At 39.7% G+C, this 14,933-nt stretch overlaps 1 protein-coding gene across 1 annotated transcript in view; it reads left to right on the top strand.

The window, feature by feature from the left end:
- Positions 1-10,925, top strand: part of IMPG2 (interphotoreceptor matrix proteoglycan 2) — a 69,075-nt gene extending 58,150 nt beyond the window's left edge. Inside the window, exons 14-19 of the mRNA XM_061193028.1 lie at positions 66-285; positions 5,172-5,382; positions 6,686-6,873; positions 8,226-8,437; positions 8,922-9,001; positions 10,881-10,925. Of these exons, the coding sequence (XP_061049011.1) occupies positions 66-285; positions 5,172-5,382; positions 6,686-6,873; positions 8,226-8,437; positions 8,922-9,001; positions 10,881-10,893 (924 nt within the window). The 3' untranslated portion in view covers positions 10,894-10,925. The remainder of the gene's footprint in view (positions 1-65; positions 286-5,171; positions 5,383-6,685; positions 6,874-8,225; positions 8,438-8,921; positions 9,002-10,880) is intronic.
- The last annotated feature ends 4,008 nt before the right edge of the window (positions 10,926-14,933 follow it).

Below are 14,933 nucleotides of genomic sequence, written 5' to 3'. Positions count from 1 at the left end.
TTCAGTATGTATTGAACAAAATGCAAAACTTTGTCAATAAACTGACCAATTTTTGTGTATTGTAGCTGGTTCCCTATCTCCAGTCAAATCTCACTGGGTTCCAGAATTTAGAAATCCTGAACTTCAGAAATGGCAGTATTGTGGTGAACAGCCGAATGAAGTTCGCCAAGTCTGTCCCTCCTAATGTCACCAATGCTGTATATGTGATTCTGGAAGACTTTTGCACCACTGCTTACCAAACCATGAACTTGGCTATTGATAAATACTCCCTCGATGTGGAATCAGGTAATGATATTAAATACTATGGTGGTTTCTTAGTGGAACCTAGTTATTATTCTTGTGTATTTTCTTCTACACTGAGTCAAGATGAATTCAATACTTATAGGTAAAAGTGTACTATGTCTGACAAATTTTCCACATCTTGATAATTAGTAAAATATCTCTTCCAAGGATGTCAATATCATTCTCTTCTCAAAAAGATTGTCCACACTTGCTGTCTTTACATGTTTACCGCCCATTTCCTTTTCCACCTGCTCTATCTGGCTCTCTATTTTACTTATCCATGGATCTGTTCTTATTACATCTCTACGTTGCCAAGCCCAATAGCTTTGGCCTTTCTTGCCTTCTATGTTATTTTCCTACGTTGTTTTATCAATTTCCATTATTGTAAGCCTAATATAAATGTCAGTAACTCTCTACATTTTTATATGCAGATCAGACTTATCTTCTGAGCTCCAGAATCAATATGTAACTATGTACTTGATTATCTCAACTTGGATATATTCTATGTATATCAAGCTTAGACTAAGCCCTTAGGCTAAGACTGAGCCCTTGTTTTCCATATCTCCGTACCTTCCAACTAAATCTACCTCTCTCAGCTTTACTATCTTGATAAATGGAAGCTGTATCCACTCAGCTACTGAAGCCAGAAACCTGGAAAGTCATTCTGATATCTCAGTTTCCATCACCCCTAACTTTCAGTCACTCACCAAACTTACACTGATTCTGAATTCTAAATATATCTCAAATCTATGTGTTTTTCTCTGTCTTCACTTCCCCTACTTTAGGCCAAGCCATCATCATCTCTCATTTGGACCAGTTTCTCCACTACCTCTCTTTTTCCCTCACTCCCATACCCTCCCATTCATTCTCCAGACAGTAGCCAGGGTGCTCTTTCTAAATAATCAGATTATTTCACTTTTCTGCTTGAAATACTTTCAATGGCTGCCTGGTTCAGTAGCCACAGGCCTGGTCCCTATCTTCTTCCCCAGTATCGTCCAATGAAACTAACTTCTTTCCTCACTATGTTCTAGTCAAACTAGCTCATTTTGGGTTCCTTAGATTTCCAAAACTTTTCTTGACTTGAAGCCTTTTGCACATACTGTCTTCTTTGCCTGAATCTCTTTCCCCTCTTGGCTGACTTCTGCTTACCCTTTATGCCTCAGTTCAAATGTCTCTTCCTCAGGACTTTCACTGATTCACCCATAATCTAGGTTGGTTCTTTTCCCTCTGTAGAGTTTGTAACTATTGTAATCATGGTAACTTATGCACATACTTGCTAAATAGCTATTTTGCCCAGTTGAACTATCCACAAGGACTGAGACTTTGTCTGTTTTATTAACCACTTGGTAGCCAAAACCTCGCACAGTGTCTTGCATGTAGAATGTACTCAAAAATACTGTGAATGAGTGAAATGAACCATTGTTTTTATTTGGAAGACTTGGATGCAGAGGGTACTGCTGCATCCTCAAACCTTTGTTCTTTTTTACCTTCTATATACCGGAGGACAGTGGTTTTGAGTAGGAGTAAGGTGGAATGTCTGGGTTTGTATTTCTCCAGTGCTCTTCACTCTTAAACTGGTTTGGAAGTCAGCCCTATTCTTTAACCGGGAAAGAAGCAAACATTCTTTCCTTTGAAATCCTTGAAGGACCGTTATTCACTGAAAGTGAGGAAGATGATTTAGCTAATCCCCCTATAGCCAAATCTCTTGCCACTTGAGTTCTTTAAGGACATTTGCACATTCTTTGCCATGTGGTGTAGTGGAAGAAGCAATTAATTATAATTTGGAAGGCCTGGTTTCTTGCCTCTGCTCTGCCATTTATCATTTGTGTGACCCTAGGTGAGCTGTTTTATCTCTGAGCCTTACGCCCTCATATAGCACATGGGGATAATGTTACCTGGCCTATGTATTTCATGGGGCTATTCTAAGGATTAGACAAATAGCATGTATAAAAACATTTGACTAGCCATACAAATGCAAGCAGTGATGATCATAAAACTTTTGCAAAAGTCTACCCAATTCTTTTTAAAGGGAAGTACATAAATAAGTGCATTTACCTCAGTTTTGTATGTAACTCACATGTCAGCTGTATGCCAAGTCATCCAGGTTTATAGGGTCACCTTGTTCCTTAATATTCAAATGAATTTGCATTAGTCCCTCCCGTGTACAGTGTAAAACCTGCATCCATGGCCCTCAACCCCTAATATCTCTGGGAATTATCAAGGAACTTAACTGTCTCTTAATCATCTCCAGCTCTGATTTCCTTCTGCTCAATTTCCAGTCTCACATTTGTCTTGACCCTTGTGGTTGTTCTTTATGTTAATCCAGCACAGATCATGGGCCCATGTTTTTACTTTCCCAAAGTACCTCTAACACAAGGCAGTTGATTCCATCAGATATTTGTTGATGATATGAGGATGATGGAGGAATTTTTATTGTAGCACAGGAGATGGGTTAAAAATATTACTGTTAGGCGTAAATATCCAAAAATTTCTCAGCCACCCTTTCAAAGGTGTCTTGTAATGGCCAATTTTTTCTCCAGGACTAAGTCAGCTACCATGTTACTCTGGCCACTCTGGCTGTATTTCCAGACCTTCTTCACATTTCCTCTACTCTCATTCTCCGGGACCCATCAATCCTTCTGTTAGCCTGTCCGTGGAAAACCAGAGTGTAATTCATTGTACAGTTTAGATCCCTGTCTCCCATCCCAAGATTAGCTCCAAGTCTACCTTTGTATTCCCATAAAGTCATTAAAGTACTCTTCCAAACAAAGAGCTATCTATTCTGGGCCTCCACCTTTAACCTGCACAAAAGACTAGAAATCGACTTTAAAACTCCAGTCTTTTATTCACATGATTAAAATATTGGTCTTGGTCTCTCTCCTTGATCTGGAATCAAAAGGGAGCAACATGTATCTTTTTCCTCTTACGGATTCTGTTTTTCCTTTCCCTAGACACTCACCCACACCCATGGAGTGGTCACAAAGTTTTAGAATTTTTAAATAGAATTTTCCTATTTCTTGTATATTTTTAGTTAAAAGCCTTCAGATTAAACTATTATTTTATCTGAAGGTTGGCTAAAGATAAGATTGACTTGTCTCTTGCTTAATTTGTTTTAACATATAGTGTCTCAGAAATTCTTGAATTTCCATCAACAAAGGGGGCCTGTGCAATATCATCCTTCCCACCCCCTATATACACTTCTATACCTCACTGCTAGGCCAGGATTAGATTATTTTCTGATTAAAAAGTCACAGAATGAATACCAGGGTAAGGATGTGAAGACTTAGGAAATACACAGTCGAATCCTGCTGTGTAGTTCCCTTGTAGAAACTGCCATCTGTCAGCACATTTGTGTGCTCTTCTTGTTATATGAGCATCTTATTATTGGTCTCCTGTATTAGTTTCCTAGGGCTGCTGTAACAAAGGACCACAAACTGGGTGGCTTCTAACAACAGAAATTTATTCTCTCATAGTTCTGGAGGCTAGAAATCCAAATCAAGGTGTTGGCAGAGCCGTGTTCCCTCTGAAAGCTCTAGGAAAGAATCCTATCTTGCCTCTTCCTAGCTTCTGGTGTTCACCAGCAATCCTTGACACTCCTTGGCTTATAGATGCATCACTCCAGTCTCTGCTTCTGTCTTCATATGGCCTTCTTCACTGTGTGTCTGTGTCTCTGTGTCTCTGTGTCCAAATTTCCCTCTTCTTATAAGGATACCAGGTATTGGACTAGCAGTAACCTAATCCAGTATGACCTCATCTTAACTTGATTACATTTACAAAGACCCTATTTCTGAATAAAGTCATATTCTGAGGTTCTGGGTGGACATGAATTTTGGGGGGATACTATTCAACCCAGTATCTCTCCCCATTCCTACATAGGGCTAAGAAAGATCAGCTGCAGAGATCCTACAAACTCCAAGGCCACAGATTCGTGCAAAATGTCTTTAATTTTCACAGTAGCAAGGAAATCATTGACTCTGAGAGCAATATTAATTTATCTGGAAACTGAGAGACTATGCTCTTTGTTTTTTAACCTCCCCTTTGTCTTCTGGCTAATTCTTATGCTTTTTCATACAGATGAGTTTATGGGTCATTTACAGTTATTTCCTCTATTTGTGGTATCTTTGTCACCATTCGCAATTCAGAGATTGCCATTCACCAGTGAAGAACATACAGTGGAACCATGGTAGGATGGAAGGCCCATCCATGGTCAATGTCTTTTATCATTTTTGACTGGTTTGTGTCCTAATTAATTTTTTAAAATGTCACTTTCTCTCATCCCATCAATGAAAAATGAAATTACTGAAGCTAAAATACTGTTGGGAATGACCTGAGGAGGTGCAGGGCTGATTTGTTTTTCTGACATTAGCTTTCGCTAATCTCCAATGTTCTTAGGCTGCTCTTATTGGGCTATACCCATCCCTGAGGCTTCCACCAGTTCTCCTCTGGATACTGTCTCTCCATCCATGTTTTCGGTGGGGTGGGCTGGGGGTGGGGCATGTGGCATCATGTGCAGAGTGGAGGAGGATGACAGAAGGATAGGGTTGGTGGAAATGAACGGTACATGAAAACTGTTTACTTTAGATCTACAATTACATGGATTTTAAAGCTTCTACATGCTTCCTACGTAAAACAGGTAGAGGCTCACCCAGGTCATTGGGTTTTATGGTTTGGCTCTGAGTTTCAGAGAAATTTGACAAAAGCTCATCAATCAAGGATGAATCAGAAATTTTTTGTGGTGTGGATGGTGGTGTTTATTTCAGTGATTCAGGAAGGGGGTTGGATGTTCATGGTACTTTGGATGGGGGAGCCTTAGTGGAGGGGTTTCATGTACCCCAATTCCTGTGTTTTGCCTTTCCTTGTATCGTTTTCTGGTTTGCTTGATGTTTTAGGTGATCAAGCCAACCCTTGCAAGTTTCAAGCATGCAATGAATTTTCCGAGTGTTTGGTCAACCCCTGGAGCGGAGAAGCAGAGTGCAGATGCTACCCTGGGTACCTGAGTGTGGAAGAACTGCCCTGCCAGAGTCTCTGTGACCTACAGCCCGACTTCTGCTTGAATGATGGAAAGTGTGACATCATGCCTGGGCATGGGGCCATTTGTAGGTATGCTGTAGTTAGAGATTTTGGCTTCACAAGATTAGAGATACTTCCTCTGAAGAAAAGGGATCTGCGCCTATGATGTTAGGACGATCTCGACTATTTATTATAGAAGTTATATCTAGGAAATAGATGGGTGCCATCTAGTCCTCCTGTGAGGACTGAGTCAGTTCATAGGCCTGAATTATACCCAATTCAATGGGTTATTTTATCTTATGCTCTTAGGGAGCTGTAAGAAAAACATTGCCTAACGTCCTACGGAGAGTACTTAGAGTAGTTGGGGATTTTTGTGTTATGGTTCCTAGTGGTGATAACAAGGCAATTGGTGATCAAATTAGGTTTAGGCATATGATCAACACTTTACACTGTATCTGAAACAGAAGAGTTTTATTGTTCTATTTGAATTATGTTCTTAACAGCTTTGGACTGCTCTTGGTCCTACTGAATATTCAAAAATAAAGAAAAGCAAGTATTTAAAATTGTGACAAATATATTTTAAGTATCTAAAATCTATTATTTAAAGGTAGAACCAAAGAAAATGCAGCAGGCAAATGAGCAGATTCAGGTAGCCTTCCTGGTCACTCCCCTTAAAAAGAGCAGAGCAAATCAACCTCCCAACCACATCCAACCAAAGTCACATGGTGTGAAAGGAGAGAATGCTGAGAATAAGCCGGGGAAACATCAGTAAGAGGACAATTTGTGAATTTCAAAAAGGGCAAATGTTGGCATAGATGCCAAAAACAGAAGAAATAGGTGGAAATGATTCACACTTTTCTATGTGTAAAGTTTAGCTAGAAAACTAAGAGGAAAAATAGTCTCTTGATTTCCAGAGAAATGAATATGATTTTGAAAAGCAGTGATTGCTGCTCTGGGGATTGAAGATATTTTTGCACAAGTGGGTGGCCTTGGGGTTTGGAGGATCTCTGCAGTGTGATGGAAGGACGTGAGGAGTCTAGGGACCTGGGTTCTAGACCAGCTCTGTTGCTGACTAATTGTGTGATCCAACACCAGTTGTTTTCCTTCCCGGGCCTGTTTTTCATTATCCATAAATAAGGAAGTTGACTTTCTTTAAGTCTAGTCAGTCTTTTATTCAGTCTTCACAAGTCGTCATTGAGGACCTCCTGGGTCTGTGCCAGGTCTCATGCATAGCCTTAAATCTTACCATTTAACCTGTATATTTACCTCTTTACTGAAGCTTCATGTGGTCAGCATTTATTTCTCTACCTGTTCTCAGTCCCACTGTAGGTTCTGCTCTTATTACTTTCAGCAGAGTGATTCCATTTGGGGGCTTGGTCACTTCTCGTTCCAGGTGCCGGGTGGGTGGGAACTGGTGGTATCGAGGTGAGCACTGTGAAGAGTTTGTGTCCGAGCCCTTGGTGATAGGCATCACCATCGCCTCCATGGTTGGACTCGTCCTCATTTCTTCTGCTTTCGTCTTCTTCATCATCAGGACTCTTCAAGCTCAGTATGTTAGGAGAGAAAGAGAGAGACCCTTCAGGTAAGTAAGGACAATTGCTCTCTGATGGACTAAAATATTCCTTTTATTCATTCATTTTGTACTTCCTGTGTGCCAAATACTGGAAAGGATCAGCGTGGAGGGGAGAGGGCTATAAAGTTGAATAAAGACATGGTCCCTGTCCTCAAAGTATGTCAGATTGGAAACAAACATAAGAACAGTTTGAACAAGCTGCTAGGGTGCCTAGATGAAGAATGAATTTGTTTTGCCCAGGGGAGGACATCTTAGAAGTTTTAATGACTGCTATGGTATTTAGCTGGACCAAAGAGTAGACGTTTGCTGCAGGGGGTGGGTGGGAAACTTTCTAGCTAGTTGAATGAACATTAGCACAGTCAGGGAGGCATGCATGAATCTCACTGCACACTGAAAGTCATGGTGGGGGGAGGGGTTGGAAGGGTGATAGAGATGAGGGGAGGCCCTATGTGAGGATCAGATCTGTTAGTTCATTCCCCTTTGGCTCATTCCAGTGGTAATTAGCCAGACTTTAAATCTAGATAAGAATCAGACAAGAAATGGAATCTGGTTCTCTTTTTAGTTAAGCATAGCTTCATTAACAAAGGAAATAAAACTGGTTCTACTTGCTAGACTAGCGATCGAAGGACCTTTTGGGTTGTAATATGATCACAATCCCTGGCTGTACTTTGCTTCTATGCTTCCAGGTCTGCTTCAGGTCTAGGTTACCTCCCCTCATCCTCTGGCTTAGGCCCAGGAGGCACTTCTCCTAGGTTCCTAGAGCACCCAGGACATAATGCCATTATTGTTCTTATACTTTTTATTGGGTTTGACTTTGCATTAGACCGCAGTCTCATTCTGGAGAAATTCCAACAATTCTTTGTATCATCAGCATGTAGAATGTTCCTAGGCATATAATCAATGCTCAGCACATATTTGTAGACCTGAATTGAATTTAATTGAAGCCCATTCTCCCCTGTATTTTTATTTCTAGTAGATTCTTTGTGTGGTTACACACTGATTTTGATTTGTCTACCCTGGGAATAATGGAGCTGTATTCATTTAATGAAATACTATTGGCAGACATATTTCCCCATCAACATTTATTGGGTGCCAGGCACTGAGGGGCAAATAAAGATGAAGGAGACATGGAACAGTTCCACAGGCACTTACCAGATAGTTGAGGAGATAATAATGATAACACGTGGTAAATAATTTTTGAGATTGATCTGGATATTTTTCACAGTCACCTCTCCTCGTCCCCCATTTGTATCCAGTTAGCCTCTTTTTCTTCCTCAACAGAAATCTTGCTCTGGGTAAATAGTCTTCCAAGTAGTTGAGCATCCAAAGAAGAACCTGATTCAATCATACTTTTCTTTTTGTGGCTCCAGCAGGCAGCCTGACAGCCTCTCATTTGTGGAAAGAGCTGTAAAGCACAACCCCGTGTTTGAAAGTCACGGGGCTGATCTCGAGCAGTACGAAGGACCCTACCCTCAGCGGCCCTTCTACAGCTCCACAGGCAGAGAGATGATTGCTGGTCTGAGCAGGGAAGAAATCAGACAAATGTATGAGAACAGTGAGCTTTCCAGAGAGGTAGGAAACTTGGTTTTTCTGTTGCTGCTCTGCTGGGGGGGTGTGTGTGTGTGTGTGTGTGTGTGTGTGTGTGTTTTCATGTGTGTACAGTAGGTTGCAAGAAAGGTTGAAAATTATTTCATGATTAGTTTTTTACCTCATGCTATCTCCCAGTCGATGTGATATGTAGAGGGTATACAATTCTGCGCTGTACCTTATTTCCCACCCAGTGGGTCCTTTATCATTAATAGCAAATGCTCTCTCCCTCCACCCCCACTCCTTAGAAATATATGTCTGGGTTATTCAGAGCAGTTCGTGTAGTAGCCACACCTTCCATTTTTCTGAAAAGGCCATTGTTTTCTATAGCTCTCCCCTGGATAGTTCAGAAAGCCACAATCTCTTATAAAAATTAGACCTCTTTTTTAAAAAGCTGTTAAAGTTTTTCTAATGCAATGTAGAAAAACTTTCTTTTCCTTTTCTTTCTTCTTTTTTTTTTTTTTTAAAGGAAATTCAAGAAAGAATGAGAATTTTGGAACTGTATGCCAAGGATCCTGAGTTTGCAGCTTTTGTGAGAGAACATCAAATGTAAGCGTTTGAGAGAGCGCCCCTACCCAGATTCTTAAGTTTGCCTTAGAGTAGTGCCACAAGCATGAATACCTAATTCCTGTCCCTGAGACATGGGTTTTTTGTAACCAACGTTTGTTGAGTTCTTCTCAGTTAATACACATGCACACAGATTACCTCATTTATTCCTCCTAATGATAAGTTGAATGTTTCTTATTTAAGTTTTATGAATGAGGAAAGGAAACCTCAAAAAGATGGAGGGACTTACTCAAGATCACGATGACAGCAAATGCCGGAGAAGATTGAAAACAAAGACACTCTGTTCTGGCCTAGAGCTTCCTGGCTCTGTCATATTTTCTTATTAATATAGATGTCACCCATTTGAGTAGCCATAAATCCTCACATATTTTAACATATACTTCCTTTTCCATCTCTGTAGATACTTTTAAGTATGCTTTGAATGAGACAAATCTCATTAAAGTGTGTCTCTTGCTTTTTTTAAGTTCATCTTTTCTTTTTTAAAAAATTTTTTTTTTTTATTGGGCTATAGTTGTTTTACAGTGTTGTGTTAGTTTCTACTGTACAGCGAAGTGAAGTAGAGTTCCCTGTGCTATACAGCAGGTCCATCTTACTTTTCAATCTACCTTTTTCCATTACCTTTTTCAGCATGCATTTTGGGCAAGTGTCTGTAGTTTTTTTTCCCTTGTTCCTCAGGATCCATAACCAGACTTAGGTTACAAAAATATAATAATCTTGTAAAGAGAACATTTATAGATGTTACTTGAATTTAGTGGGTGGGATTATAATTTGGCTTTGATATTTGGTCCTACAGCTGCCCTCACAAAGGTGCTTCCTCATGGATGGGTCTCACCCAGGCCAGATGATGGCACCAGGTTTTTAGAAGAGAAAAACCAGAGCAATTCATGCCTGCTTATAGAAGAAATTGATAAAGGGTCAGGATAACACATGTGGTTCTGATTGGATCCTCTGACCCTTTGCTCCAAATCCCCTTTCTCTGATAGGCAACCCCTCACACGTGGTTCCTCTCATAGGAAGGGATGAATTGACATCAAAGGAAACTAAAGAAGACGCTTTTCTAATTCCATTTGCATGGTAGAGACTCCTTTAAACATCTGACTTAGCCCATGGGAGTTGCTGCCAACCTTGCTTGAATGCTATCAGAGCAATATTACTGGGGCTCTGCCTTTTAGACCAGGATACCTGCTAATGTCTGCATCTCTAGCCTGCAGATGGACTATGGCTCCACTTCCGTGGTATCCAATAGAAAGAACATGACTGATGTTTTTTATCTTTCCTAAGACCCTTTTATAAGCCCCTCAGAGCCATCTGCATTCCAGGAATTACAAATGCATCTCATCTAGGCTAAGAAATCCAAAGAGAGGATCCAGGAGAGCCTAATTAGGGACAGACAGATGGACTACATGTTTCACTTTCTTCTGGTAAACTGTTTGGCATTAAAATATATATTAAAAAATTCATGTAACAAAGAAGATTTAAACAAGAAGATCCAGTGAAACAAAAGAATGTTCACACAGACACTATAAGGGGGTTGTTCATAGTGGGAAGATGGCATTGAAAAAATGTTAGGTACATAATCCATACAACATTTTCAGTTTTCACGTAGTCCGGAGTTTTCATCTACCAGTAGCTCAAGAAAATATTAATGGACTTGATTTAGGATTCAGTAAAAGTATTACATAGTCTCTGTAGATTGGATTCTTTTTTTTTTAACTTAGCAAAACGCAGGACAGCTTTCCTGCAAAGAAAGAAGGTATTGGTGATTTTAGGACTATAGCTTGATGATATATTACAACAAAAGTGCATTTCAGTACATTCTGGATTTTTTTCAATTAATTACTCTTTGTTTTTTTCATGGCAGGGAAGAGCTTTAACCAAAACTCCTATTTTACAACTGATTAGAAGCCTAGAGAAGATGGAGATCACTCGTTACCTATGTCATATAATTAACTTGGATTTGGAACTCTGTTGGAAGAAGAGTTTTCTATCAAAAAAATTAAATTTGGGACACAAATTTTTTTTTCTAGTTTAAAATTTTAGAATATAGTAAGAGATGTGATGGTTTTTATACTCACAAAGACCAAAAGCTGTATTTAAAGGGAATCAAAACTAAATGGGGCTTCCCTGGTGGCACAGTGATTAAGAATCCACCTGTCAATTCAGGGGACATGGATTCGAGTCCTGGTCCAGGAAGATCCCACGTGCCACGGAGCAACTAAGCCCGTGCACCACAACTACTGAGCCTGCTCTCTAGAGCCCACAAGCCACAACTACTGAGCCCATGTGCCACAACTACTGAAGCCTGTGCGCTTAGAGCCCGTGCTCCGCAACAAAAGAAGCCACCGCCATGAGAAGCCTGCGCACCACAACGAAGAGTAGCCCTCGCTTGCCGCAACTAGAGAAAGCCCACGTGCAGCAATGAAGACCCAACACAGCCAAAAATAAATAAATAAAAGAAATAAATTAAAAAGAAAAATTAAAAAAAAAAACTGTATGAATTCTGGAAAGTATTCTATAAGGAAAAAGCCGGGCCTGGGAGTTGGGGCTGCATATGCTGTCTGCTTCTGAGTCTCTAAGGGTGTCTCTTAATAACTGCGCCTCAGGTTTCCCAGCAGGAAGATAAGGTGAGACTCTTACAGGAGGAGGTAGGCTTAGTAGCTGAATATTTTGTAGCATGTTTGTTATTTTCAGGTGGAATGAGAAGACTTTGAAGTAGTTTTAACATAGTTTATGGTCAGACATTCACCTAACTAAAATATTAAGGCTTTTTTGGATCAAACTGCTGAAGAAAAAGCAACCTTTTTGCTGGAGGATAGATTTAGGCCTGCGCTTTGTGCTTCTACCAGAGTTTTAAAATTTCCTGAGCCTATTAATCAAAACCACATTATTATGTTAATCATGTTAATATCCTATTTTTTTAGCTGTGAAGGACAACACATATGTATAAAGTTTAGAGGGTTCTCCTTAGACTACAGACGAATTTAATCAAGTGGACAGGGAAGGAGTGGGTGTCGGGTCAAGAGCACAGTGCTAAGAATATACTTTGCTGATTGATGGGTGGGCTGAGTCAGAACTAATGGGTTCCCTGACTCTGCTGCTGATACCTGACCATGTCCTGGGCAAATCTTGGCTCTCCTCTAGTTCCTGGTGTATTAATTTTGAAAACAACACTGAATTTCCTCATGTAGTATAGGTTAGCTTCTCCTTTGTGAATACCTTGTGTCTAAATTCACTCCTGCTTGTATGAAACATGGCAGGACTTTCATTGCAATTAAAAACTTTTTTTTTTCCTTTTTTCCTTTATAGGTTGGAAAAGGCCACATCTCATATAAATTTTAACTGAAAATGGAAGTTTTCCTCTCTCCTAGTACTTTTTGAATGGTAGCTTTGGAGGGGGCACAGAGAGGGTAAAATGACTATCACTCCTAATAATAAGTCGTGTATGCAAATACGTTATTATTGATACAGGTGTTTTATGTTAGATATCTTCATGTTAGTCAAAGACAATCTTAAACATTTTGATTTCTTTCTGACCAGATATAACTAACCAGGGATAGATTGACCATAAGCTAAAATACTTGGTTCACTTTTTTTTTCCCTCAACTTGATGACTGCCAATTTCACTCATTATGAAGACACCAGAAACTAAATCTCTGGGATGAGTACATGCCACAGTAAAGCTATTGAAAAGTATTGAAGGTATCCAGGTATTTTGCAAAGTATGTATGGGTCACAGGTTTTGTGAGTGTGTGTTTGTATAGGTAGGTAGTTCCCTTTTCCCAGGATTCTCTTTCATTCCCTACTCATATAATGGATTCTCTAAAAGTTCAGCATAGGTACAAGCCACTGCTGGGGCATTTTCTACTGGGCCCATTTGAAAGGGAATTGATAATTATCTTTAAAGCGTCGTAAATATTAATGACATTTGTCACTACTTAATGCTTAATTTTATTTGTAAAACTTCCTAAGATTTCTGTTGAAGTTTCTCAACTTTTTTCCCTAAACTTATTTGTGTTAGATGAAAAAGAAAATTTGTTTTTATCATAAGTTAACCCTAGAAGGCAACCTTTTGAATGAATGCTTGCTGGCAGAGTTCTGGATTGACATAAAGTGGATATGGAGCAGCTCACCATGTGGAACACTTTGGAGAAGCACAAACTGGGCTGAAGGAGGATTGTTCTTTCCCAGAAGCCAAGCAGAGAAGTGGGAATTTGAGAATTCTGACATGTCTCTGTCTCTAATTTCCGTTTGTATGAACTTTTCACGCAAGAGCAAATCTCTTGGCTCTATATGCATGTCTGCTCCACGTCTATTAAATGGAAGGAACTCCTGAACTCTCAGGGAGAGACCTGAGGGCCTCAATTCAGGAATAAAGACTTTGGCCCAACTTTGTCATAACTGAACAATAGTGAGAAACATCAGAGAATGACATTTCTATGGTGAAGATCCACGGATGAACACATTTAAAGGGCTAAAAGAGCTATCAGTCTGACAGGACAAACTACCCCAAAAGAGCTTCTTTTTATTTTATTTTATTTATTTATTTATTTTTGGCTGCGTTGGGTCTTTGTTGCTGCGCATGGGCTTTCTCCAGTTGCGGCGAATGGGGGCTACTCTTCGTTGCGGTGCACAGGCTTCTCATTGCGGTGGCTTCTCTTGTTGTGGAGCACGGGCTCTAGGCGCGCGGGCTTCAGTAGTTGTGGCACATGGGCTCTAGAGCGCAGGCTCAGTAGTTGTGGCACACGGGCTTAGTTGCTCCGCGGCATGTGGGATCTTCCTGGACGAGAGCTTGAACCCGTGTCCCCTGCATTGGCAGGCGGATTCTTAACCACTGTGCCACCAGGGTTAAGAGCTTTTTAAAAAAGCTCTCCCCAAGGCAATTTAATGGCGTGTAGTCATCTCAAAGTATTAGGATAAGCTCTTATTTAGGCTGTGTGATTGAGGAATGAAATGTTCTTATTATTAGGACATTCTTATTGATCTAGCAATATAATATTTAATACAACTGTCACCTTATTTAAAAATAATGTAATGCAGTGCATGGTAAAGAACTCAAACTTTTTTTCTTTTTGGATTCATAGATATCACCTTTATAGTTGAGTATACAACCTGATTCTTATTTTCATGGGTTGTGGATAATGGGGAATTTATTTGATAAATAGGACTCCATTTCCACCATGGCAATGTTTTAAGGATATTTGTTCACGTTTATGTGCCCTAAAGTCCCATTTACTTTACATAATAAAACAAGTGCAGGTTTTACATGATTTTATTCCCACCTCTTCTTTTTTTTTTTTTTTTTTCCCTGCAGTATCTGGTCATCATGGCTTGGCTGCTCCCCTCCCCCTGCTTTTTACCACATAGTAAATTTTAATATAGTTGAACAACCTTGACTTAATATTACTTCTGACAAAAAGATGAAAATTGCATAAATATTCTTTGTAGGCTCTCAAACCATGTTGGCTTAAATACGATACCTGATTTAGTTATTTACTTGCATGCTTGTTTTATAAGTTTGCCTTCTTCCATTTCATGAGTTTTAGGCAGCTGGTATCTTTGTGTCATTTCCATGTTTTCAATAATGGATACTTTGACATCTATCAGCCCGTGAATTGAATTTTCATTTTGAAACGGGAAAAGAAGGTAACATATTTACTCCATAAGAAAACTGCTGATTTAGGAGAATAACTTATCTTTATTAAATTGAGATATTTTAGCCAAGGAAAATATGGGTCTTTTTTTTTTTTTTCCTCTTAAAATGTTTCTAACAATTCCCAGTAGGATGGGTGGGGCCAGCCTTTCAGATTTACAATCCAGCTGCAGTGAGTTATGCATCCTAGCTCATTCTATTCCCAAGTGTGCAATGAATGTAGAAAAATGGTGTGAAGGTCACAATCCTAAAATCAGTTGCATT

Source organism: Eubalaena glacialis, chromosome 6 (assembly GCF_028564815.1).
Source record: "Eubalaena glacialis isolate mEubGla1 chromosome 6, mEubGla1.1.hap2.+ XY, whole genome shotgun sequence".
Taxonomy (NCBI): domain Eukaryota; kingdom Metazoa; phylum Chordata; class Mammalia; order Artiodactyla; family Balaenidae; genus Eubalaena; species Eubalaena glacialis.
This window is presented reverse-complemented; position numbering and strand designations above follow the sequence as displayed.